The sequence below is a fragment of the Leucoraja erinacea genome, chromosome 9, assembly GCF_028641065.1.
Source record: "Leucoraja erinacea ecotype New England chromosome 9, Leri_hhj_1, whole genome shotgun sequence".
Lineage (NCBI taxonomy): Eukaryota > Metazoa > Chordata > Chondrichthyes > Rajiformes > Rajidae > Leucoraja > Leucoraja erinaceus.
Genome location: NC_073385.1, coordinates 19,542,672 through 19,569,073, shown reverse-complemented (window position 1 = coordinate 19,569,073; position 26,402 = coordinate 19,542,672). Strand labels below are relative to the sequence as shown.

Genomic DNA, 26,402 nt, shown 5'->3' with positions numbered 1-26,402 from the left:
TGGAGTGGAAGCAGGGTCGAAGATGAGATGTTACATAGAAACATAGAAAATAGGTGCAGGAGGTGGCCATTCGGCCCTTCGAGTCAGCACCGCCATTCATTGTGATTATGGCTGATCGTCCCCTATCAATAACCCGTGCCTGCCTTCTCCCCATATCCCTTGACTCCACTAGCCCCTAGAGCTCTTATCTAACTCTCTCTTAAATCCATCCAGTGACTTGGCATCCACTGCCCTCTGTGGCAGGGAATTCCATAAATTCACAACTCTCTGGGTGAAAACATTTTTCCTCACCTCAGTCTTAAATGACCTGCCCTTTATTCTAAGACTGTGGCCCCTGGTTCTGGACTCGCCCAACATTGGGAACATTTTTCCTGCAATGTTCTGCTTTTCTCCCACTCCGGATTTGTCTCGCTGCCAATAACGCAGGAGAAGAGTTCCTTTCCGTCTCTCCATGTCTCTGGAGGCCCGTGAGTCATTACAAACAGTGCTTCGGTCGGAGCTAGGATAGGCAATCAGTTCCACTGGAGGCATCAAAGGCCCTGCAGGTGGGGGGGTTGTGACTCAGAAGGAGAGGTTTAGTGGCTTCATTTGCTCCTTCCCTTCATTGCCAGCAGATGTCATCAGGGAAGCTAATTTACTATTGACAATTAAATGTGACCAGGATTATAAGTGTAGCCGGTGTTGCGCATCCATCGGGCATTCTCAAGCGCACTCATCCCCCCCCCCCTTATCTCCGCGCCCACAGTCTGGACTCCTTCTTTTGTGTTTGTTGTGTGCTGATTTGTCTGGTATCTGCAAGACAGTAATCTCTTTTGTTTTACTTCTAATTCCCCTGTCCTCCACTCCCCCACCACCCCTCTCCACTGACTCATCCCGCTCCAGACTTGCTTGCCCACGGGACAGTCTCTATTCTTTGAATTATACATGCATGCAGTGCCTGGCCTGGAGCCAGTGGAGCTGCTCGGCTGCTAAATAGATAATGTTGTAATATAGAGGGCCTCTGTCGCAACACTAATGTTGCTATCATAGCTTTCACTTTTCAATTAGTTAGAGCTATGACCAGTTTAGTTTAGAGTTTTAGTTTAGTTATAGACAATAGACAATAGGTGCAGGAGTAGGCCATTTGGCCCTTCGAGCCAGTAACGCCATTCAATGTGATCATGGCTGATCTTCCTCAATCAGTACCCCGTTCTTGCCTTCTCCCCATATCCCCTGACGCCGCTATTTTTAAGAGCCCTATCTAGCTCTCTCTTGAAAGTATCCAGAGAACCTGCCTCCACTGCCCTCTGAGGCAGAGAATCACCAATCTCTGTGAGCAAAAGTTTTTCCTCGTCTCCGTTCTAAATGACTTACTCCTTATTCTTAAGTTTAGAGATACTGTGCGGAAACAGGCCCACCGAGTCCACGCCGACCAGCGATATCCGCACACTAACACTATCCTACACGCACTGGGACAATTTACGATTATACCAAGCCTACAAACCTGTACGTCTTTGGAGTGTGGAAGGAAACCTGAGATCCCGGAGAAAAGCCATGCAGGTCATGGGGAGAACGTACAAACTCTGTACAGACAGCACCCAATAGTAGTCAGGATGGAACTTGGGTCTTTGGCGCTGTGAGGCAGCAACTCTACCGCTGCTCCACCAACTCTGCTGCTGCGACACCGTGCCGTCCAATATTCTGCATCTTGCAAAATCTCAATGGTTCAACAACTTGGAGGTTGTGATTACCTCTTCTGATACCACCCCAAATTACCGCCGCATCTTGCCAAAGATAAAGCGTGTCAAATGGGAAGACCAGGGATTGGTGATGCTGGAATCTTGAGGAAAAACAAAACAAAGTGCTGGAGAAACGTGTAGAAAAGGAACTGCAGATGCTGGTTTAAACCAAAAATAAACACAAAATGCTGGAGTAACTCAGCGGGACAGGCAGCATCTCTGGAGAGAAGGAATGGGAGATGTTTTGGGTCGAGACCTTTCTTCAGACTGAAACTCTTCCATTTCTCTAGTTTTCCTCTCCCCTGATTCCCAGTCTGAAGAAGGGTCTTGACCTCAAATGGCACCCATTGCTTCTCTCCAGAGATGCTGCCTGTTCTGCTGAGTTACTCCAGCATTTTGTGACTATCTGCAGGAGAAGTGGGCCAGGCAGCAGAAGGGTGGCACTGTGGTGCTGCCTCACAGCGTCGGAGACCCGTGTTCAAGCCTGACCTCTGGTGCTGACTATGTGGAGTTTACATGTTCTACCTGTGACTGCGTGGGTTTTCTCCGGGTGCTCCATTTAGGCTTATTATTGGCATGTGCATCTGTGCGCACTGAAATGCTTTCGTTTGCCTACTATCCAATCAAATACTGTACATGATTGCAATCTAGCGAGACATAAGTCTAACAGGTAGAGCAAAGCGAAGGATATCAGAGAGCAGAAGATAGTTTCTCAGCATTGTAGCATAAGAGTGGCAGAGAAAACAAGTTCAATGTTTGCAATGATGTACCTTGAAGAATCGGGACAGCATCCTGGCTTATGCATGACAAGGTCTGCTTGCCCAGAGTAAGGGAATCGAGAACCAGAGGACATTAGTTTAAGATGAGAGGGAAAAGATTTAATATGAACCTGAGGGGTAACTTGCAATATAGAAGGCTGCAGACCAAGTGCTGGTCAATAGATGAATGCAAGAGATGTTTGGCATGGTGCGATTGCGGCCTGTCTCTGTATCACTCTGACTGTGATTTAATGGAAAATTATTTTTAGCCACCAAGGACCAAGTTTTTCACCAAAGTTCTCATCATTGGCATTGTGTAAGTTCCATGCATTTTTCTTTTTGCCTCTAACTATAAAGTTTTGAATTGAAAGATACAGCTTGGAAACAGGCCCTTCGGCCCGCCAGGTCCACACTGACCACCCGTTCACACTAGTTCTATGTTATCTCACGTTTTTGTCCACTCCCTACATACTAGGGGCAATTTACAGATGGCCAATTAACCTACAAACCTACACATCTTTGGGATGTGGGAGGAAACTGGATGGCACAGTGGTGCACCTGTAGAGTTGCTGCCTTACAGCGTTAGAGACCCGGGTCCGATTCTGACTGAGTGTTGTCTGTACGGAATTTGTACGTTCTCTCTGTGACCACTCTGTAGGGTGCTCCTACACTCCCAACGATGTACAGGTTTATTGCAGGTTAATTGGCTGATGGAAATTTTAAGTTGCCCCGAGTGTGTACGATAGTGCTAGCGTACAGGGTGATCTCTGGTTGGTGTGGATTCGGTGAGCCAAAGGGCCTGTTTCCATGCTATATCTATGAAGTCTAAAGTCACCCGGAGGAAACTTGCGCAGTCACAGGGAGAACATGCAAATTCCACGCTGAAAGTACCAGAGGTTGGGATTGAACCCGTGTCTCTGGCGCTGTGAGGCAGCACCTCTACCAGCAAAGCCACTGTTACTCAGGCACTTTAGGTCTTTTTGTTTGGTCATTAGTTTATTGTCACGTTACGGAGGTACAGTGAAAAGCCTGTTGCGTGCTAACCAGTAAGTGGAAAGACTACATGAATACAATCGTGCCGTTGGCAGTGCACAGATACACGATAAAGGGAATATTGTGGCGGCTCCTAAGGGTCGTCCCATTATACTGCCGAACCCCTCGGCACAGGAGTGGTGCAGTCCGGAGGCGGTCCTTAGCCGGAGGGTATAAAAGGCAGGGTTTGGGTGCCATCTTTCCCTGGTTTCGTCTTCCCCTGAACCGGGAGGAATTAAAGTAAAGTGCTTCTCAAACTTCGGACTACTTGCCTCATTTTGAGACCCACGCACTACATTGGTGACCCCCGACGCTCCATTGGCATCATGATGGAGACCGAACAAAGCCCTACCTCCTCACACGCCAGCCCGACCCTGTCTCTGGACGCGGTCTCCGTAAAACTGCCCAGCTTCTGGACCACACGGCCGCTCATCTGGTTCCAGCAGGCGGAGGCCCAGTTCAACCTGCGGGGCATCACGGTCGATGCCACCCGTTTCTATTACCTGGTGGGAGCCCTCGACATGGATGCGGTGGAAGAAGTATCGGACTTCCTCGCAGCGCGTTGACGTCATCGGCGTGCCTGCCGACGGCCAGCGCGTTGACGTCATCCAGGCGCGTCGACCTCAGCGCGACCTCGTCTCTGCTGACGCCCAGCACGCTGACGTCATCAGGGCGCGCCATCCACATGGCGTCGGCGCGCCTCCCGAGGGCCCGAAGGTCGTCAAACGAGGCGTCGGTGAGTTGCAATCGAATGTAGGCCGGCAGCAGATGCAGGTAAGTGTACTCGAACAACAGGCACGGCGTGTGCCCGTCTAATAACGCCACCATTTCCTTTAGGAGGGTAGATGGCCGCCGGTCGCCCAGGCCACCCATATGCAGGATCCTACCTGCCCGCTCCATCCTACTTAGTCCGTAAATTTGGAGCAGGAGCTGTTTCAGGCCGAGGTATTTATTATTGTCCGGGGGGGCTGCGAGGAAGTCCGATACTTCTTCCACCGCATCCAGGTCGAGGGCTCCCACCAGGTAATAGAAACGGGTGGCATCGACCGTGATGCCCCGCAGGTTGAACTCGGCCTCCGCCTGCTGGAACCAGACGAGTTGCCGTGGGTCATGCTGGGCATCCGGACCGCTCCCAAAGAGGACTTGGCCTCATCATCGGCGGAGCTGGTGTACGGGTCGACACTCACAGTGCCCGGGGAGTTCGTGCCGTCGGCGCCGGAGCAGCAGGAAACGCCCTCCTCCACCCTTCAACGCCTTCGCGAGCGAGTTGGCAGGCTCGCACCCGTCCCAACGTCCCGCCATGGGACATTTCGCCCACACGTGCCAATGGCCCTCACAGACTGCCCATACGTCTTCCTGCACCGTGATGCCCACCGGACGCCACTCCAGAGGCCGTACGAGGGCCCGTTCCGGGTGCTGGAACACGGGCAGTCGACTTTTGTCCTGGACATGGGGGGCCGGCCGGAGGCCATGTCAATTGACCGTTTAAAGCCGGCGCACCTGGACATTGACCAGCCGGTGCTGGTTGCTCAACCTCGGCCCCGAGGGCGTCCCCCCACACGACTCCCTCCACCTGTCACTCCACCTGTCCTCCCGCCGGCCCCTCGACCTGTCCCTCCACCTACGCCCCCGCAAGCCCCAGGATCTGCTGACTTCCGCACGCGGGCCGGCCGGGTCGTGCGCCCGCCGGTGCGTTTTGTGCCTCTGGTTCTGGGGGGGGGGGGGGGTCCTGTGGTGGCTCCTAAGGGTCGTCCCATTATACTGCCGAACCCCTCGGCACAGGAGTGGTGCAGTCCGGAGGCGGTCCTTAGCCGGAGGGTATAAAAGGCAGGGTTTGGGTGCCATCTTTCCCTGGTTTCGTCTTCCCCTGAACCGGGAGGAATTAAAGTAAAGTGCTTCTCAAACTTCGGACTACTTGCCTCATTTTGAGACCCACGCACTACAATATCGTGAATAACATTTAGTGTAAGATAAAACCTGTAAAGTCCGATCAAAGATGGTCCAAGATTCTCTAATGAGGTAGATAGTAGGTCAGGACTGCTCTCAAGTTGTTGGTTGACTGGTTCAGTTGCCTAATCAAATAATAGCTGGAGAGAAACTCCCTGAATCTGGAGATGGTGTTTTCACAATACTGTACCTTTTGCCTGATGGGAGAGAGGAGAAAAACTGGGGTGAGACTGCTCCTTGCTGCTGCTGCTGGCCTTGCCGAGGCAGAGTGAGGTGTAGATGGAGTCAATGGAAGGGAGGTTGGTTTGAGTGATGTAGGTATGTTACAAAACCTACCTGAATCGTGTCTGAGTATCTGCCCCACCCCGTGTGCGCGATTCTGGCGCTGTTTAGAGGGGGCGGGTTTAAAACGCGATTTTTACTAGGCTGTTGTAATCGAAAATGTTCAGCCTAGTAAATCATTAACGGAAAATCGCTGGAAGACCCCATCACAAAAGGTATTATTAGTTTTTATGGCCTTGTATAATAGTTATAGTAGTTTTAAAATCACTCTCTAAACTCGCAACCTCTCGCAGCCCCAGGGTTTTATAAAGCAAACAATTAAAGGTATGTACCTTATTTTTACATTAAATTGGGCTTCTTAAGAACCCTGTCAATAAAGTTTTCTATAGCGAATAGTTCATTTTGGGCTCTTTATATCCCGCAGTATTTTTCTGGGCATTTGAGGGCACAAATCCAGCGCAATGTGAACGTTCTAAACCAGCGCGTTCCCAGGAACCCACTAGAAAGCTGATTTAAATTGACTTTAATTTACAGCAATTGAACACTAAATTCCTTCCATTTGGCCTATAAATTGATGTAAATGAGATTTAAAAATCATGTTTTATTGTGAATTATTTGTGAATATTATTTGGACACTTAGGCTATTTAAAAATGTTAATAATTTATTAAGAAATTGATAGATGTTTAGATCTAGTAATTGAAGTTTCAAATTAGCTACAATTGGGTAACTAACTAATTATATGCTTTAATTTCAGGTCCTCCAAGTAAGATTATTTTATATTTGTTTCAGAATGGTTCAATCTATCTAAAATTTCATTCAGTTCTCTTAATTTTTAAGAAGGTTATGGGCTTTTGACTGTCCTCGATCACAGCTTTTTTGTTATGTCCATAGAAAATCAATAGGGAACAAGCTGCTAATTTCCGAGTATGAAAATGGCCATAACTTTTTTATTACTTGAGATATGAAAGTGAATTAGGTGTCAAATTAAACTTATTGTTATGTTTATCTGATGGGATTAATTGCAGACTTGATTTTTTAAATCTCAAAATTTTGTAACATTGCTAAGTGATGGTCTCGGCTGCGTCCACAATTCTCTGTAGTTCGTTTACAATTCTCTTGTGAAGCGGCATCTGCAGTTCCTCGTGCCCTGATTTTCTTCCTGCTGTTTGCACCTAGGTCGACGGCAGATTCACCATCTGGGTAACCAGCTGCAGTTGAACCAACACTGCCTCGACACCGCCTTCAACTTCTTCAAAATGGCGGTGAGCAAGCGCCTGACTCGTGGCCGAAAGATGAGCCACGTTGTTGCTGCCTGTCTCTATCTGGTCTGTCGCACGGAGGGGACTCCTCGTATCCTTTTCACATGCTGCTAGCCTTCAACGGCAATTTCAAGGTGAATTAGATCATGTTTTATAACTGCAAATTCTCCCAGCGTCTACATTTAACTGTGTTATATTGATATTGTACTCAATCTTTCCTGCCTTGTGTTTTGTGAATGTGTAAAGCCAGCTCTGCCCTCTGTAAAATGACAGGTTGGCAGTGAGTGAGCCTTCAGTTCAGTTTAGTTTATTGTACCAAGGTACAGTGAAAAGCGCTTTGTCGCGTGCTAACCAGACAGGAAAGACAGTGTATAATTACAATCGGGCCGTCCACCGTGTACACATACATGATAAAGGGAATAAAGTTTAGTGCAAGCTAAAGACCGATTAAAGCTAGTCCGAGGGCCTCCAATGAGGTAGGTTGGGGAACAGTGCCACAATTCTCTGCATTTCAAGGGAGTTACAGAAAGGGATAATGTTGGTCCTCAAGTTCAAGAGTTGAGTGTTTACGTGTCATAAGTACTGACAATAGAAGAATACAAGTTTTACTTGCAGCGGCATAACTGTCCTTTGAGCACAATACTCATAGGTATATAATAAACAAAGGAAAATTCAACAAATTAATAACCCAATACTATTGCAAAAAACCCCAAAGTCCTTCATGCAACCAAGACCATCCATTACTCAGTTTGGTTGGTGTTATGTAGTGTTCCAAGAGCCGGACGTTTTTTGGGAAGAAGCTGAGCCAAACCTGGTCGTCACCGTTTTCAGACTGGACGCAAATTGAAATGGGCATCTTAGTCAGCATGGGAGAGTTGGGTAGAAAGACGTTTCCCTGCCGTGTGACATGGTATCTATAACTATTACCTCATTTAGGAGTTTCATATGTCCTATGTCTCTGTATATCACCATCTATATCTCTCGTTTCTCTTTCCCCTGACTCTCCGTCTGAGGAAGAGTCTCGACCCGAAACGCCACCTATTCCTTTTCTCCAGGGATGCTGCCTGACCCACTGAGTTGCTCCAGCTTTTTGTGTCTTTGGTTTAAACCAGCATCTGTAGTTCCTTCACACCCACATCAACTTATATTTTACAGGTAAGAAGCAATTTACATGGGATGACAGGAAATCAAAAAAGTTTGCAATTTTGATCAGTCTAGTAACTTTAATGCTACCAGTTGAGACAGACTGGCTGTGGCAATGATCAGCTTCCTCATTCAATGTTGTTCTGCATGGGAGGTTCAGCAAGGATTCTTTTCTTGCAAGTGCAAACGGGGTTTTACAGCCACAACTGTCCCTTGTTCTGGCATCATCTTCTCTGATGGCTAGCCAGTCCACAGCAGATTGCTTTAGGAAGGACAGGAAGTCCTTGAGACGGTGCAGTTTTTAGGCATGATGCATGTGCAGAGGAATTAGGAATGGGTTCGGTTTGCTGTCCTTGAACGAGGAAACATTGGATATCGGTGTGTAAACTAATGAGGGGTTGGGTAGATTAATGTTTCCAATGGGCGATCAATAATCAAAAGCCAAAGGGTTGGCAGAAAAAAAACAGTTGTTGCAAGGAAATAACTGTGCAGTGAATAATTATAATTTGCACACACTGCCTGCCTGCCAGAGTGACGGCTTGAAAATCAGTATTAGCCATCAAAGAGCAGTGTTAAATACTAGCAGGATACAATGCAGAGATGAGGAAGGAGACGCATTGTATGATTCACTGGCTTATTCCTCGAAGCTGACTCGTTGAGTCAATGCCCCTTTTCTGTAAAGTACTGTGCTATGATTCTGGCGAACACAGAGGGTCGAATGACAGGAAAGTGTTCCCAACATTGGTTGTGTCATTCACATTACTTGGACTAGATCTGGGTATAATTGCAGATGGTTAAAAGTGAAATAAATGCATGTCTGAAGATACTGCCCTGCCTATTTTGTAAATTATTAGGTTGCTATTAGCAGGCACCGGGTGTTACGGTGGCGCAGCGGCACAGAGACCCGGGGTTCGATCGTGACTACAGACGCTGTCGGTACGGAGTTTGCACGTAACTACGTGGATTCTCCCCGGGTGCTCCAGCTTCCTCCCACACTACAAAGACGTACAGGTTTGTAGGTTAATTGGCTCAAGTAAAATTGTGAATTGTCCCCAGTGTGTGTGTGTAGGATAGAGTTAGTGTGTGGGGTTCGCTGGTCGGCATGGACTCGGTGGGCCGAAGGGCCTGTTTCTGCACTGTATCTCGAAAGTAGAAACAAGCAGCTCTTTATATAAACTGGGAACTACTGTTCTGTATTGCAGAAGTTCTTAGTGAGCTTCAAAACATTCCTGTGATGTAAGTGGAAATCCTTCTGTCTTTCTATTAATTAAACTGATTTTCACATCCCTGTGAAATCCATGAGTTTTCACTTTAACCTTCTCTCATATTTTCCCCGGCTTTGCCTCGCACTTCCCCACACTAACAATGTTTGGCATCTCTCTTCAATCCACTAGCCATTGTCGTGCTGGCGTTGTTCTCACTGTTTGTCGGCAGGAAATGTTGAATTTGAGTTGTTTCATGTAAATCATCTCCGGATTACAGTCCCTGCATTTTTCACCAAAGCTGTGATCTGCCTTTTCGAATTGAATTAAATCAAAACAGGCCCTTCGGCACACCGAGTCCATGCCGGCCATCGATCACCCGTTCGTACTAGTTCTATGATGTCCCACTTTCTCTTCCACCCACTTGAGACAATCTACAGACAGCCATACAAACCTACAAACACGCACGTCTTTGGGATGTGGGTGAAAACCAGAGCACAAGAGGAAACCCACGCGGTCACAGGGAGAACGTTCAAGCTCCACACAGTCAGCACCCGAGGTAAGTATCGAACCCGGTCTTTGGTGCTGTGAGGCAGTGGTTCCTAGCAGGGAGTAAGCATGGTGTCTTGGAGACACAAGGAAGTGCAGGTGCTGGAATGCTGAGCGAAAGACAAAACACTGGAGTAAGTCAGTGGATCAGGCAGCATCTTTGGAGGGAATGAAGAGCAGATCATTTCAGGTCGGGACCCTTTTTCAGACTCTTTTGCTGGTCCCGGTGACTATCTATCCCACAATGATACGTAGTCTCATAAATTAAGGTGTACTGATTGGGGATCAGCCATGATCACATTGAAGGGCCGAATGGCCTACTCCTGCACCTATTGTCTATTGTCTCTTGAATGGCGGTGCTGGCTCAAAGGGCTGAAGGGCCTACTCCTGCACCTATTGTCTAAACCAGACAATCTTTTTTCCTTTTACTTCGAACGTATAACAGTACAGCACCAGGACAGGCCCTTCAGCCCGCAATGTCCGTGCCGAACATGATGCCAAGAGCAACTCTTATCTGCTTGCAAATAATCCATCCCCTGCCGATCCATGTGCCCATCCAAAGTCCCTTAAACGCCACTATCGTTTCTACCTTCACCATCACATTGCTTTGTTCAAATTGAACAGAAGCCTTTGTGAAACCAGCCCCAGTCGGTGTGTGCGATTTTAAATGTGTCTATTTGGGGCGGCATGGTGGTGCAACGATGGGAGTTGTTGCCTTACAGTGTCAGTGACCCAGGTTTAGGTCTACGGGTGGCCCCTGTACGTGGTTTCTACTTTCTCCCCGTGACCGTGTGGGATTCCTCCGGGTGCTCCGGTCTCCTTCCACATCCCAAAGACGTGCAGGTGTGTCGGTTAATTGGCTGTGGTAAAAATTGTAGATTGTCCCTAGTGTGTAGGATAGTGCTAGTGTACGGGGATCGCTGGTCATCAGGGACTCGGTGGGCTGAAGGGCCTGTTTCCATGCTGGATCTCTAAACTAAACTAATAACTGCAGATTAGTTAGGTGGCGAGTGATGGCAGCAGTGGAGGGTGAATTGCGGTCACAGCTGTTTTGTGTGGTACCACCCTGGGCATTGAGCTCTGCCGTTCTCTCATTCTCCCACTCACGCATCTGACAAAGGCACTTTTATTTTTGGTTACAGTGGGATGATGTCAGCGTGTCACTGTGGCTAAAATGATTACTGTGATTTATCTGCGTCGTAGCTGTGGGAATTGAATGGGACGGAGTGGGAGTGGGTGGGTTGACTGATTGGGATGTCGAGAATTAATTAGCAAGCAATGTGGTGAAATCTGAACAAAAAATACCTCCTACAGACTTGGGGACAGTTTCTTCCCAGCTATTATCAGACTACTGAACCATCCTCTCATCAACTAGTGAGCAGTCCTGAACTCCCATCTACCTCATTGGAGACCCTCGGACTATCTCTAATCGGATTTTACAGGACTTTATCTTGCACTAAACGTTATTCCCTTTATCCTGTATCTGTGCACTGTGGACGGCTCGATTGTAATCATGTAAGCACGCAGCAAAAGCTTTTCACTGTACCACAGTACACGTGACAATAAACTAAAGTAATTGCAGAGAAGTTGTGTTATCCCGGAGTGGTGGGTTATTTCCAGATGTAAATGTTTCGGCAGTGGCCTGGATAACGCAGGCTGGTGTGGAGGAGGAGGAGGAGGGGAGAAGAGTGGGTGGTTGGGGGTGGAGTCGTGTTGCCTAGTGGCATTGAGGAGCAGTTTGGATCTGGAAGCCCAGGAATAAACATCAGTGCTCTTGCCAGGAACCATCTGTACAATGGTCCTTTATTTCAAACCTCTTATTAAACGTTCACACGGCGGAACTGCAACATGAATCACAATGGCCTGTATGGGTCCATCTGCAGCACGTCACACCCCATCAATAAAAGATTTATATCTGGCCGAGCCTATTTGTGCTTCAGACAGAAGGCTGGAAGAGGATGTGCAAGACGTCATGCGCGGAGTTCGAGAGGAAAAGAGCCATCCACACAAAGATGCTGAACACTGCAACAGGCAGAGACCCTCTGCCTGGGCTCAGTGCAATGTATTATTGCAAATCTTAGAGACGCAAGCAAATGCAGATACTGGAATGGTGCATATAGAACACACAGTGCTGGAGTAACTCAGCGGGTCAGGCAGCATCTCTGAAGAACATGGATAGGTGACGTTTCACAGAGTGCTGGAGTAACTCAGCAAGTCAGGCAGCATCTGCGGAGGACATGGATGGATTCAGAACCGTTAAGACTTAGAACTTTAATCATATAGCGTGTAAACAGATCCACACAGACCAGCGATCACCCCATTAACTGGCACTATCCCACACACTAGGAACAATTTACAATTTAAAGAAGCCAAATAAACTACAAACCTGTACCTCTTTGTAGTGTGGGCATAAAGCGGAGATCCTGGTGAAAACCCACGCAGGTCATGGGAAGAACATACAATCTGCATGCAGACAGCACCCGCAGTCCGGATTGAACCCGGGTCTCTGGCGCTGTAAGGCAGCAACTCAACCCCTGCGCCACCGTGTCGCCCACTGTGTGCAAAAAGTTACTCCTCCGGTTCCTATTAAATCTTTTTCCCCCGTCACCTTATATCATCTATGTTCTGTCGTTCTCGATTTCCCCTATTCTTGGCAAAAGGCTCTGTGTTTACCCAATCTATTCCTCTCATGATTTTGTGCACCTCTATAAGATCACTACTGATCCTCCTGGGCTCCAAGGAATCAAGACACAGCCTGCTCTTTCCCTTTCCCTCCTTGTCAAAAATCACCTCCTTCTGCCCCACCCCCCTCAAACCAAAACATGCAGCTTTTTATAGCAATAGAGACAGAACTCACAAACGACGGAAAACTGAAATGAAAACACAAAATGCTGGACGTACACAGGGCATCACTGGGCTGGAAGCAGGAAGTAACGTGGCATGCTGCCAGCTTTGTCACTGGTGCTCTTTGAGCTTTGACTTAAAAAATAAAAAAACGACGGGCGTTCACTGAAAAAAAAGGTTGTGCATTTTTGTGGTGCCTGTCCTGTCCCCGGTCAGCTAGCCAGGGAAGTGTTTTAGAAGGCTTGCAAATTGTCCTCAAATACTTTTCAAGACTTTGTTGTGGGATTTTTCTATGCCCTGCTAAGAAGGTTGAGTGGGGAGACCTGTTGTAATTGCATGCTCAAGTCAAGTTGTGTTTATTGTCATTTCACAACAATGGTATGTTGTGGTACGTTTATCATATCTCATTGAAACATGTAAAATTATTAAGGGATTGGACACGCTAGAGGCAGGAAACATGTTCCCGATATTGGGGGAGTCCAGAACCAGGGGCCATAGTTTGAGAATAAGGGGTAGGCCATTTAGAACGGAGACGAGGAAAAAGTTTTTCATGCAGAGAGTTGTGAATCTGTGGAATCTGTGGAATTCTCTGCCTCGGAAGGCAGTGGAGACCGATTCTCTGGATGCTTTCAAGAGAGAGCTAGATAGGGCTCTTAAAGATAGTCAAGGGATATGGGGAGAAGGCAGGAAAGGGGTACTGATTGGGGATGATCAGCCATGATCACAATGAACGGCGGTGCTGGCTCGAAGGGCCAAATGGCCTACTCCTGCACCAATTGTCTATTGTCTATATACGATTGTGTCGTGTAAGAGACTTTTGGATAGGTGCATGACATGCTGAGATTAGACGGATATGGATCACTTATAATAAGGTCGATAAGTCAGTCTTGGCATCATGTTTGGCACAGACATTGTGAGGCGAAGGGCCTGCTCTCGTGCTGTACTGTTCTATGATGATGAGGTAGAGGTACAATGAAAATCTGGCCTGTAGCAGCATCAGAGGCACATAGGCAGACAAACGTACAAAAACAAGTTATACATAAATCACACAAGACAGTGAAAAGAAAAATGACAACCTGAACATTAGTGCAAAATATAATTAAAAAGCAACAAGCCCATGCCTGTGCATTAGTGCCCTAAATGCGTAGCGTTCTGTTGCTGAGGTAGGGTTGTGCTGGTTGATTCAAGACGTGATGGTTGCAGGGAAGAGTCTGTTCCTGAAGCCGGTGGTGTGGGACTTCAGGCTTCTGTACCTCCTGCCCGATGGTAGCAGTGGGAAGAGGGCACGGCCTCGATGGTGGGGATCCTTGATGGTAGATGCCGCCTTCTCGAGGCAGCGCCTGGGGTCAATGCTTTCGATGGGGGGGGAGGGGGGGGGGGGTTTGCCCGTGATAGACCCCACTGTGTCCACCGCTCTCCGCAGCATCCTGCGTTCCCATGCATTGGAATTGCATGGGAACGGAGGAGGGTGGTGGAGGCAGGTTCTCTGGATGCTTTCAAGAGAGAGCTAGACAGGGCTCTTAAAAATAGCAGAGTCAGGGAGAAGGCAGGAACGGGGTACTGATTGGGGATGATCAGCCGTGATCACATTGAATGGTGGTGCTCGAAGGGCCGAATGGCCTACTCCTGCACCTAATTTCTATGTTTCTATGTAAGAGAAACCTCCACAGGCTCTTCCCGAGCTCCCCTTTCTGAAGATCACGATGCTGTAAATCTTGTTGCCTCAGTGGTTGTAGGAAGAACAGACATAAAATGGATGCTCAGGATTTAACAACTACAGCTGCGAGGTTTATGCCAGTGCCTTTGTCTTCAATTCTTTAATCCCGTTGACCTAGAATCTGGCAGCATTGCAATCTGCAGCTGAGGGGTTTTCTGTTTACAAGGTTGAGAAGCTGAAGACTGGAGACTAATTTCAGAGCAGAATTCTCAATCCAAAATTGTGGTGAGGATGGGATGAAAGGTTCAGTTTACCAAGCCTGGTGATTATGAAGTTGGCTTTGGTAGAGCTTTAGCAGGGAGCTGCTCATGAGCTTCAATGTAAAACGGGCCGGTCTTTGAAAGAAGAGAAGTTTACTTATCTTTGCCAAGTTGGACTATCTCTCCAGGGTTTTCCCCAGCCCATCCCAACATGTGCCCAGTTCGGTGACAATTTGCTGAATCTCACTGTTGTGGGTATAAATGAGTCCAAAGGCAAAGGCTGTTGGAGATAATGTCTTATCAGCTTTATAAATCTGTTGACTCCATGTCATGGAGTTATAGGCCATGGAAACAGGCCCTTTGGTCCATCTCCTCCATGCCGACCAAGATGCCTATCTACACTAACCCCATTTTCCTGCATTTAGCCCATTTTCTTCTAAATCTTGTATCTGAATACCTCTCCAGATGTCTTTTAAACATTGTAATTGTCCCCACCTTATCGCCTATGTGGCAGCTTGTTCCGTATACCCACCACCCCGTTCTGTTTGTTTTGTGCCGCACATGCATTATTTACGGAATTTGTTTGATAGGTGGCATGGTGGCGCAGCGGTAGAGTTGCTGTCTCACAGCGCCAGAGATCTGGGTTGATCCTGACCACGGGCGCTGTCTGTATGTAGTTTGTATGCTTTCACTGTGCCCACGTGGGTTTTAGCCGGGTGCTCCGGTTTCCTCCCTGGTGTGCAGGTTAGTGTACGGAGCGATTGCTGGTCGGTGCAGACTCGATGGGCCATAGGTCAGACCACATTTGGAATATTGTGAGCAGCTTTGGGCCTCATATCTGAGGAGGTTTACGAGAATGATCCCAGGGATGATTGGGTTAGCATACGATGAGCGTTTGACGGCACTGGGCCTGTTTAGAAGGATGGGGGGGCGGCTCATTGAAACTTACTGAATAGTGAAAGGCATGGATAGAGTGGATGTGGGGAGGATGCTTTCACTAGTGGGAGAGTCTCGGACCAGAGGGCATTGCTTCAGAATTAAAGGACGTTTCTTTAGGAAGGAGATGAGGAGGAATTTCTTTTGTCAGAGGATGGTGAATTTGTGGAATTCATTCCCACAGAAGGCTGTGGAGGCCAAGTCGATGGATATTTTTAAGGTAGAGATTGACAGATTGGAGATGGACAGTTATGGGGAGAAGGCAGGTGAATGGGGTTGAGACGGAAAGATACTGCAGATCAACCATCATTGAATGGCGGAGTTGGCATAATGGGCTGAATAGCCTAATTCTGCTCCTTGAACTTATGAACATGTACGATTTATTAAGTTATCCAGTCTGAAGAAGGGTCTCGACCGAAACTTTGCCTATTTCCTTCGCTCCATAGATGCTGCCTCATCTGCTAAGTTTCTCTAGCATTTTTGTCTACCTTCGATTCTCCAGCATCTGCAGTTCCTTCTTAAAAATTATCAAAGTAATTTCTCTTTATCCCATTTCAAGTGCGTTGCAGCTGAACAATTTAAGGCTGTTTATCTCTAGAAAAATTCAATTATGTGTTAATTTGAATTGAGTAATGTTGAATTAAGATCAGTGGAGTATTGCTGTTTTCTTTCAAGCACACTCAACCCTTGTAATACAAACCGTTAATGAATAGCACTTTGGTTCATCAGAAACCTATAATCTAAAGGTTAAACTTCATGACTTGGATTAGAGACTTGCAAGCTGCAGGTTTTTTGCACATCAAGGCAAGCTTGGGAAAAAAACATAAACCAAGGCTTGAGAAATGTTGTCAGAACTTCAAAAGGGGTTTGAAGTTTGTTCCTGCACATGTTGTGCTGTGTAGCTAACGTTAAATTAGTTCTTCAGATTCCCGAGGTTCGGCACACCTCTCAGCGCTGTTTGCCTTTTGATCTCTGTAGTTGCTGGTCTCCAATTTGTCATGGAAATCCTCGAGTTGTAGAGGGGTGGTGTCTATAGCAGCTGGCAGTATCAATGTGGGAGAGAGTCCAGAGGCTCTAATTGTCATATGTACCGACACAGAACAATGACATTGTTGTACAGGGCCCTAGTGAGACCACACCTGGAGAATTGTGTGCAGTTTTGGTCCCCTAATTTGAGGAAGAATATTCTTGCTATTAAGGGAGTGCAGCGTAGGTTCACCAGGTTAATTCCCGGGATGGCGGGACTGTCATATGCTGAGAGAATGGCGTGGCTAGGCTTGTATACTCTGGAATTTAGGATGAGAGGGGATCTTATTGATACGTTTAAAATTATTAAGGGTTTGGACACACTAGAGGCAGGAAACATGTTCCCGATGTTGGGGGAGTCCAGAACCAGATTCAGATTCAATTTTAATTGTCATTGTCAGTGTACAGTACAGAGACAACGAAATGCATCACAGCGACAACGAAATGCAACCAGCAAGCATTTAGAACGGAGATGAGGAAACACTTTTTCACACAGAGAGTTGTGAGTCTATGGAATTCTCTGCCTCAGAAGGCGGTGGAGGTCGGTTCTCTGGATATTTTGAAGAAAGAGCTTGATAGGGCTCTTAAAGATAGCGGAGTCAGGGGATATGGGGAGAAGGCAGGAACGGTGTACTGATTGTGGATGATCAGCCATGATCACATTGAATGGCGGTGCTGGCTGAATGGGCCGAATGGCCTACTTCTGAGACTATTGTCTATTGACACCCCACCACAATCAGTCTGAAGAGGGATTCTGGTCCTAAACATCACCTATCCACATTCTCCAGTCTGCTTCACTCCAGCACTTTGTATATTTAATTATAAACCAGGATCTACAGTTCCACGCGTCACCATAAATATACGAAGGTAGACAAAAATGCTGGAGAAACTCTGCGGGTGAGGTAGCATCTATGGATCGAAGGAATAGGCGACGTTTCGGGTCTTCGATTTTTCCAGCATCTGCAGTTCTTTCTTAACCATAAATGTACAAGTCATTTCTCCCTCAGACCACTGAATAAGTCTGTAATCGCTTGGCTGCGCACAGAATGGTCTGCGTGACTCTGTATACAGTGCATACAACACTGGTGTCTGTTGACTTGTTGGAAGACGGGAAGAGTTGCACAGTCACCCTTTGGCATAGCTTCCTTATCTCCAGCTGTTCCTCATGGCTCCATGATCTCATCCTTTACCTAATCACTCACGTTGGACAATCTATTACCGGCAATTGCAAACCTTGATTGTAGATAAGACCTGGTTGCTGTGGGCAGGCAGGGCTTTGTGTTGATGTTTGATGAGGTGATTTGTATCTGCACTCCTGCATGTGGCTCTGTAGTTCCAGAGGAACGTGGGACTGTGACGATCTCTCGTTGCTTGGTAAGACTTCCACTCCTGCGCCTGTTCAAACACTGGAGACGCATTAAAACTAAAGCCACTTGTTATCTAAGATCAGTGCAGAAATATGGTGAAATGTTTAGTGCTGTTAATCATCCACCAGATGAGACTTTAAAATGGGTAGGTGGATATGCAGTGAATGGAGGGATATGGATCACGTGTAGGCCAAAGAGATTAGTTTCATTGTGTTCGAGATGCATCATGGATGCAGGCCTTCGGCCCACCGAGGGCGTTCCAACCATCGATCACCCATTCACACTACTTCTATGTTATCCCACTTTCTCATCCGCTCCTTACACACTGGGGTAATTTACAGCAAAGATCCTATAGCAGAGCAAGATAGACTACTCCTGCTAAATGCAATGGACTGACGTGTAGTACGCTATGGAGGGGATCATGGGCATTTTTCCACGCCCATTTTAGCAACCTGAGCCTACCTAACCCGACCCGACTCGCACTGTAATCAATGTTGCGGGGCAACAGTTTGTGTGGGTCAGATTCATAAATCTGTCAGTTCAAACTTCTTGTCAAGAATAAAATTTGATTCTGGTAATTGTCTTTTTTAATGTTTTTTAAATCATTTCTTTTTAAATGGCTCACAAGCAGTGTTTGAGTTGATTTTGTAGTAACCGGAACCGACCCGACTCGCAGGGTGATTGACAGGGGGGGACTTTTTGTGCGTGATTATAGGGTTAGATTCATAATTCTGTTAGTTCATAATTCTGTTGATTCTTGTTAAAGAATAAAATGTTTATAAACACACATACATGAAAATTATATAAATGTATATAACACACACAATTATATTTCTTCTAATCCAATAATGAACTTTATTTCAGACTAGACAAGGGACATTAAATAAGAAACATTGTAAATAAGAAACATTGTCTTGGGGCACTCTCTCTCCCCGCTGCCCCGGGCCCCGCACTCTCTCTCCCCGCTGCCCCGCACTCTCTCTCCCCGCTGCCCCCGCACCCTCTCTCTCTCTCCCCTGGGCCCCGCACTCCCTCTCCCCGCTGCCCGGCCCCCCCGCACTCCCTCTCCCCCTGCCCCGCTCTCTCCCCGCTGCCCCCGCACCACACCCTCTCCCCGCTGCCCCGGGCCCCGCACTCCCTCTCCCCGCTGCCCCGGGCCCCGGGCTCCTTCCCCCCCCGCTGCCCCGCCCCCCCAGGCTCTCCCCCCCCGCTGCCCCGGGCCCCGCACTCTCTCCCCGCTGCCCCGGGCCCCACACTCTCTCTCCCCGCTGCCCCGGGTCCCGCACTCTCTCTCCCCGCTGCCCCGGGCCCCGCACTCTCTCTCCCCGCTGCCCCGGGCCCCGCACTCTCTCTCCCCGCTGCCCCGCACTCCTTCTCCCCGCTGCCCCACACCCCTTCCCCCCGCTCCCCCGCACCCTCTCTCCCCGCTGCCCCGGGCCCCACACTCTCTCTCTCCCCGCTGCCCCGGGCCCCCCACACTCTCCTCTCCCCGCTGCCCCCGCACTCTCTCTCCCCGCTCCCCCCGGGCCCCCCCCGCACTCTCTCTCCCCCGCTGCCCCCCACTCTCTCTCTCCCCGCTGCCCCTGCTGCCCCCGCACTCTCTCCCCCCCCGCACTCTGCCCCGGGCCCCGGGCCTCGCAATCTCTCTCCCCGCTGCCCCGGGCCCCGCACTCTCTCTCCCCGCTGCCCCGGGCCCCGCACTCCTTCTCCCCGCTGCGGATCCAATCTTTGGCCGGAAGCAAGAAGGCGGGAGCAAGAAAGCGGAGCAAGATGGCGGAACAAGATGGCGGAGTCAGGTTGCTAAAATGTGTCCTATAATCACCCATGAATCCGCCCATGAGCGTACCTCACGTTTGCATGAGAGTAACCCATCTTGCTTCGCTATAAGATCTTTGATTTACAGAGGGCCAATTGACCTATAAGTGTTGGAGGAAACCGGAGCACACAGAGGAAACCCACGTGGTCACAGGAATAACGTGCAAACTCCGCACGCACACGCACGCGCCCACACACGCACACGCACACACACACACACACACACACACACACACACATGCACACACACACACACACACACACACGCACACACACACACACACACACACACACACACACACACACACACACACACACACACACACACACACACACACACACACAACAGCCTAGGTCAGGATGGAACCCGCGTCTCAGGTGCGATCAGGCTGCACCACTGTGCCGCCCATGTTCGGGCTCATGTTCACCAGACACATCGTAGGCCGAAGGACATGTTCGTATGTTGTGTTGTTTTACGTTCTATGTCCCAAGAAAGTTTCCTAAATAGAGTAGCAATAACAGGAGCAATGTTCTTCTGACCCAGGCTGAGCGAGATTTGACTAGGTTCACGAGATTGATCTTCTGGGATGGCAGGACTGTCATATGAGGAAAGATTGAACAGACTAGGCTTGTATTCACTGGAGTTTAGAAGGATGAGGGGGGATCTAATAGAAACATATAAAATTATAAAAGGACTGGACAAGCTAGATGCAGGAAAAATGTTCCCAATGTTGGGCGAGTCCAGAACCAGGGGCCACAGTCTTAGAATAAGGGGGAAGCCATTTAAGACTGAGGAGAGAAAAAACTTTTTCACCCAGAGAGTTGTGAATTTGTGGAATTCCCTGCCACAGAGGGCAGTGGAGGCCAAATCACTGGATGGATTTAAGAGAGAGTTAGATAGAGCTCGAGGGGCCAGTGGAATCAAGGGATATGGGGAGAAGGCAGGCACGGGTTATTGATTGGGGACGATCAGCCGTGATCACAATGAATGGCGGTGCTGGCTCGAAGGGCCGAATGACCTCCTCCTGCACCTATTTTCTATGTTTCTATGACTTTATTTCATGGAACACTGGCTCAGACATTTGCCACGCCTCTTTGCCAGTGTGTGCTCAGGGAGGGTGGTCTCCATGGACACACCTGATGCATTATCCAGAGCTCCATTCACTCCACAAGCTGGGAACAAGCCGCTTGGCTCAACAGATCTATGCTGCTGTCCGTGCCCTATTTCATGGGGGCAGGAGGGGCAAAGCTACTGCTCAGAAGGCACATCAACACCCCTGCTTTCTCAGAGAGATAAGGAAGCTTGGCATGTCTCCAATGACTCATATTAACTTGTACAGATGTGCAGTAGAGCGCATCCTATTGGGATGCATCACAGTTTGGTTTGGTACCAGATCTCAAAACATTGCATGGAGTTGTACAGCCCAGTCACTCACACAAATCGGCCTCTTCCCCCCCCCACCCCTCCACGTGGACTCCATCTACACTTCACACAGACCTGGGAGAGCAGTCTACGTAATCTAGGACTTTAGCATCTTAAGAAGGGTTCCGACCCGAAACATAGTCATCCTTTTTCCCCAGAGATGCTGCCTGACCGCTGAGTTACTCCGGCACTTTGTGCCTGTCTTTGGTATAAGCCAATATTTGCAGTTCCTTCCTACACGTAATCAAGGACATTTCCCACACTGGTCATTCCTCCTCCTCCCCGCTTCCATCAGTCAGAACGTACAAATACACGACAGCGTGGGTCACCAGATTGAAGAACAGATTCTTTCCTGCTGTTATCACACTTCTGAAAGGTCTGCTCATAAGCTAAGAGTGTAGTCCCGATTTCCCAGTCTACCTAACTGAAGCGTTTGCACTTATTTATTACCTGCAGTTTCTCTGCAACTGTGACACCATAATACTGTAACTATATTCTGCAAGGTGGTATTTTTCTCTTTGAACACTCTTGTTTTGCTTGTGAGGGCTTGATTGTACTTGTGCAGTCTGATTTGAGTGGATAGCAGGCAAACAAAGTTTTTCCAGTTTCACGAAGTCGACCCGAAACGTCACCCATTCCTCGTCTCCAGAGATGCTGCCTGTCCCGCTGAGGTACACCAGCTTTTTTTGTCTATCTTCAATTGACATCAGCATCTGCAGTTCCTTCCTAAACAAAGTTTTTCACTGTTTCTCAGTACACGTGACAAAAATAAACCAAAAAAATCAATACCAATGCCCCCTGGAGCTGTTTTACTGTGCAAATAGCTTATCTGTGACCTGACACCAGATGCTGACCTTTCCCCCACCGATTCCCTTAAAACCTTGGTTAATAATCTATTAATGTATTAACATTCTCCCATCAATGCATCCTGCTAGTCTGCTCTCCCAAGTGAGTAATCTTGCTTCCCCTTAAATGCTTTTAAGTTGTTCAATTGAGATGTACTCTCAATTGAAGGAAGGTCGGCGAGCCCCAGGCGGGCCAAAGAAATGCTTCAAGGACAACATCAAGAACAGTCTGAAGAAATTCCACATCACATCGAGCAACTGGGAGCACATTGCACTGGACAGGCGCTCCTGGAGGACATCCGTGCAGGAAGGAGCTGCACGTCACGAAATGGAACTACGCCGTGTCACAGAGACAATGCGACAACACCGTAAGGAGAGAGAGAAGGGGGCTCGACGACTACCAACCACCGCCAGGCTCCACTGCCCACGTTGCACCAAGGTGTGTGGATCGCGGATCGGCCTCTACAGACATCTGCAGACCCACAAGTAGACGACCCTATGGAGAGGAGAGGACATAGAAACATAGAAATTAGGTGCAGGAGTAGGCCATTCGGCCCTTCGAGCCTGCACCGCCATTCAATATGATCATGGCTGATCATCCAACTCAGTATCCCGTACCTGCCTTCTCTCCATACCCCCTGATCCCCTTAGCCACACGGGCCACATCTAACTCCCTCTTAAATATAGCCAATGAACTGGCCTCAACTACCCTCTGTGGCAGAGAGTTCCAGAGATTCACCACTCTCTGTGTGAAAAAAGTTCTTCTCATCTCGGTTTTAAAGGATTTGCCCCTTATCCTTAAGCTGTGACCCCTTGTTCTGGACTTCCCTAACATCGGGAACAATTTTCCTGCACCTAGCCTGTCCAACCCCTTAAGAATTTTGTAAGTTTCTATAAGATCCCCTCTCAATCTCCTAAATTCTAGAGAGTATAAACCAAGTCTATCCAGTCTTTCTTCATAAGACAGTCCTGACATCCCAGGAATCAGTCTGGTGAACCGTCTCTGCACTCCCTCTATGGCAATAATGTCCTTCCTCAGATTTGGAGACCAAAACTGTACGCAATACTCCAGGTGTGGTCTCACCAAGACGCTGTACAACTGCAGTAGAACCTCCCTGCTCCTATACTCAAATCCTTTTGCAATAGAAACATAGAAATTAGGTGCAGGAGTAGGCCATTCGGCTCCTATACTCAAATCCTTTTGCAATGAAAGCTAACATACCATTCGCTTTCTTTACTGCCTGCTGCACCTGCATGCCTACCTTCAATGACTGGTGTACTATGACACCCAGGTCTCGCTGCATCTCCCCCTTTCCCAATCGGCCACCATTTAGATAATAGTCTGCTTTCCTGTTTTTTCCACCAAAATGGATAACCTCACATTTATCCACATTCTACTGCATCTGCCAAACATTTGCCCACTCACCCAGCCTATCCAAGTCACCCTGCAGTCTCCTAGCATCCTCCTCACAGCTAACACTGCCCCCCAGCTTAGTGTCATCCGCAAACTTGGAGATATTGCCTTCAATTCCCTCATCCAGATCATTAATATATATTGTAAATAGCTGGGGTCCCAGTACTGAGCCTTGGGGTACCCCACTAGTCACTGCCTGCCATTATGAAAAGGACCCGTTTACTCCTACTCTTTGCTTCCTGTTTGCCAGCCAGTTCTCTATCCACATCAATACTGAACCCCCAATGCCTTGTGCTTTAAGTTTGTATACTAATCTCTTATATGGGACCTTGTCGAAAGCCTTCTGGAAGTCCAGATACACCACATCCACTGGTTCTCCCCTATCCACGCTACTAGTTACATCCTCGAAAAATTCTATAAGATTCGTCAGACATGATTTACCTTTCGTAAATCCATGCTGACTTTGTCCAATGATTTCACCACTTTCCAAATGTGCTGCTATCCCATCTTTAATAACTGACTCTAGCAGTTTCCCCACTATCGATGTTAGACTAACTGGTCTGTAATTCCCCATTTTCTCTCTCCCTCCCTTCTTAAAAAGTGGGGTTACGTTTGCTACCCGCCAATCTTCAGGAACTACTCCAGAATCTAAAGAGTTTTGAAAGATTATTACTAATGCATCCACTATTTCTGGAGCTACTTCCTTAAGTACTCTGGGATGCAGCCTATCTGGCCCTGGGGATTTATCGGCCTTTAATCCATTCAATTTACCCAACACCACTTCCCGGCTAACCTGGATTTCACTCAATTCCTCCAACTCCTTTGACCCGCGGTCCCCTGCTATTTCCGGCAAATTATTTATGTCTTCCTTAGTGAAGACGGAACCAAAGTAGTTATTCAATTGGTCCGCCATATCCTTGTTCCCCATGATTAACTCACCTGTTTCTGACTGCAAGGGACCTACATTTGTTTTAACTAATCTCTTTCTTTTCACATATCTATAAAAACTTTTGCAGTCAGTTTTTATGTTCCCTGCCAGTTTTCTTTCATAATCTATTTTTCCTTTCCTAATTAAGCCCTTTGTCCTCCTCTGCTGGTCTTTGAATTTCTCCCAGTCCTCCGGTATGCTGCTTTTTCTGGTTAATTTGTACGCATCATCCTTCGCTTTGATACTGTCCCTGATTTCCCTTGTTATCCATGGATGTACTACCTTCCCTGATTTATTCTTTTGCCAAACTGGGATGAACAATTTTTGTAGTTCATCCATGCAGTCTTTAAATGTCTTCCATTGCATATCCACCGTCAACCCTTTTAGAATTAATTGCCAGTCAATCTTGGCCAATTCACGTCTCATACCCTCAAAGTTACCTTTCTTTAAGTTCAGAACCATTGTTTCTGAATTAACAATGTCACTCTCCATCCTAATGAAGAACTCAACCATATTATGGTCACTCTTGCCCAAGGGGGCACGTACACAAGATTGCTAACTAACCCTTCCTCATTACTCAATACCCAGTCTAAAATAGCCTGTTCTCTCGTTGGTTCCTCTACATGTTGATTTAGATAACTATCCCGCATACATTCCAAGAAATCCTCTTCCTCAGCACCCCTGCCAATTTGATTCACCCAATCTATATGTAGATTGAAGTCACCCATTATAACCGTTTTGCCTTTGTCGCACGCATTTCTAATTTCCTGTTTGATACCATCTCGAACTTCACTACTACTGTTAGGTGGCCTGTACACAACACCCACCAGCGTTTTCTGCCCCTTAGTGTTTTGCAGCTCTACCCATACCGATTCCACATCCTCCAAACTAATGTCCTTCCTTTCCATTGCATTAATCCCCTCTCTAATCAGTAACGCTACCCCACCTCCTTTTCCTTTCTGTCTATCCCTCCTGAATATTGAATATCCCTGGATGTTCAGCTCCCAGCCTTGGTCACCCTGGAGCCATGTCTCCGTGATCCCAATGAAATGCTAACATACCATTCGCTTTCTTTACTGCCTGCTGCACCTGCATGCCTACCTTCAATGACTGGTGTACCATGACACCCAGGTCTCGCTGCATCTCCCCCTTTCCCAATCGGCCACCACAGTCATACTCGTTTCGAGTGGCCGCCGATGATGATCATCTACTCCTTCCATGTCTTGCATTTGGCAGCAGGATCCTGGCTAGCCATGATGCTTTCTACAGGCAACCAGCTGCAGAATGGTGATTGCTGACATCTCCCAGCTGCATTTACTTACTTACCAGTCTCCCTAACAGTCAACGCTAAATAAAAACTCTTTTAATGTCTTTTCCAAAGTGCGTGTGTCGGACGGCAGGCAACGCGGGTGCAATGCGGTTCTTCCTGTTCAGCTGGCTAGTAGTGCAAGGCAGGCTGTCTTCAGGAGCCAGGCAGCATTGTGAAAGATCGACACACAATGCTGGAGTAACTCAGTGCGTCAGTCACTTTCTCCAGAGATGCTGCCTGACCAGGTGAGTTACTCCAGCATTTTGTGCCTATCTTTGGTATAAACCAACATCTGCAGTTCATTTTTATTACAGTATTATGAAATGTTGTCCTTGATTGATTCTGCTGTTTAACTGTAGTAAGAATGAAGAGCTGGTACCTTTGATTAAAGGACAAAGCCTAGGTGCCATGGTAATGTTAAACTGATGTGTTGAAACATTGTCCATTAATGGTAGGTTCGCCGAATAGTAGGTCGACAAAAGTGCTGGAGAAACTCAGCGGGTGCAGCAGCATCTAAGGAGCGAAGGAATAGGCAACACTTCGGGCCAAAACCTTTCTTCAGAATAGTTCCTGGACTATGTATTCCATGGAGCACATATGGCTAGGAAGGGTTTAGAGGACTATGGGACTAGCACAATATGCAAACCTGTCAGCATAAACTTCTCTCCGGAGATGCTGCCTGTCCCG

At 47.7% G+C, this 26,402-nt stretch overlaps 1 protein-coding gene across 1 annotated transcript in view; it reads left to right on the top strand.

Moving 5' to 3' along the window:
- brf1b (BRF1 RNA polymerase III transcription initiation factor subunit b) overlaps positions 1 to 26,402 on the top strand; it is a 315,095-nt gene that overhangs the window by 59,462 nt on the left and 229,231 nt on the right. Inside the window, exon 3 of the mRNA XM_055640253.1 lies at positions 6,915 to 7,088. Within this exon, the coding sequence (XP_055496228.1) occupies positions 6,915 to 7,088 (174 nt within the window). The remainder of the gene's footprint in view (positions 1 to 6,914; positions 7,089 to 26,402) is intronic.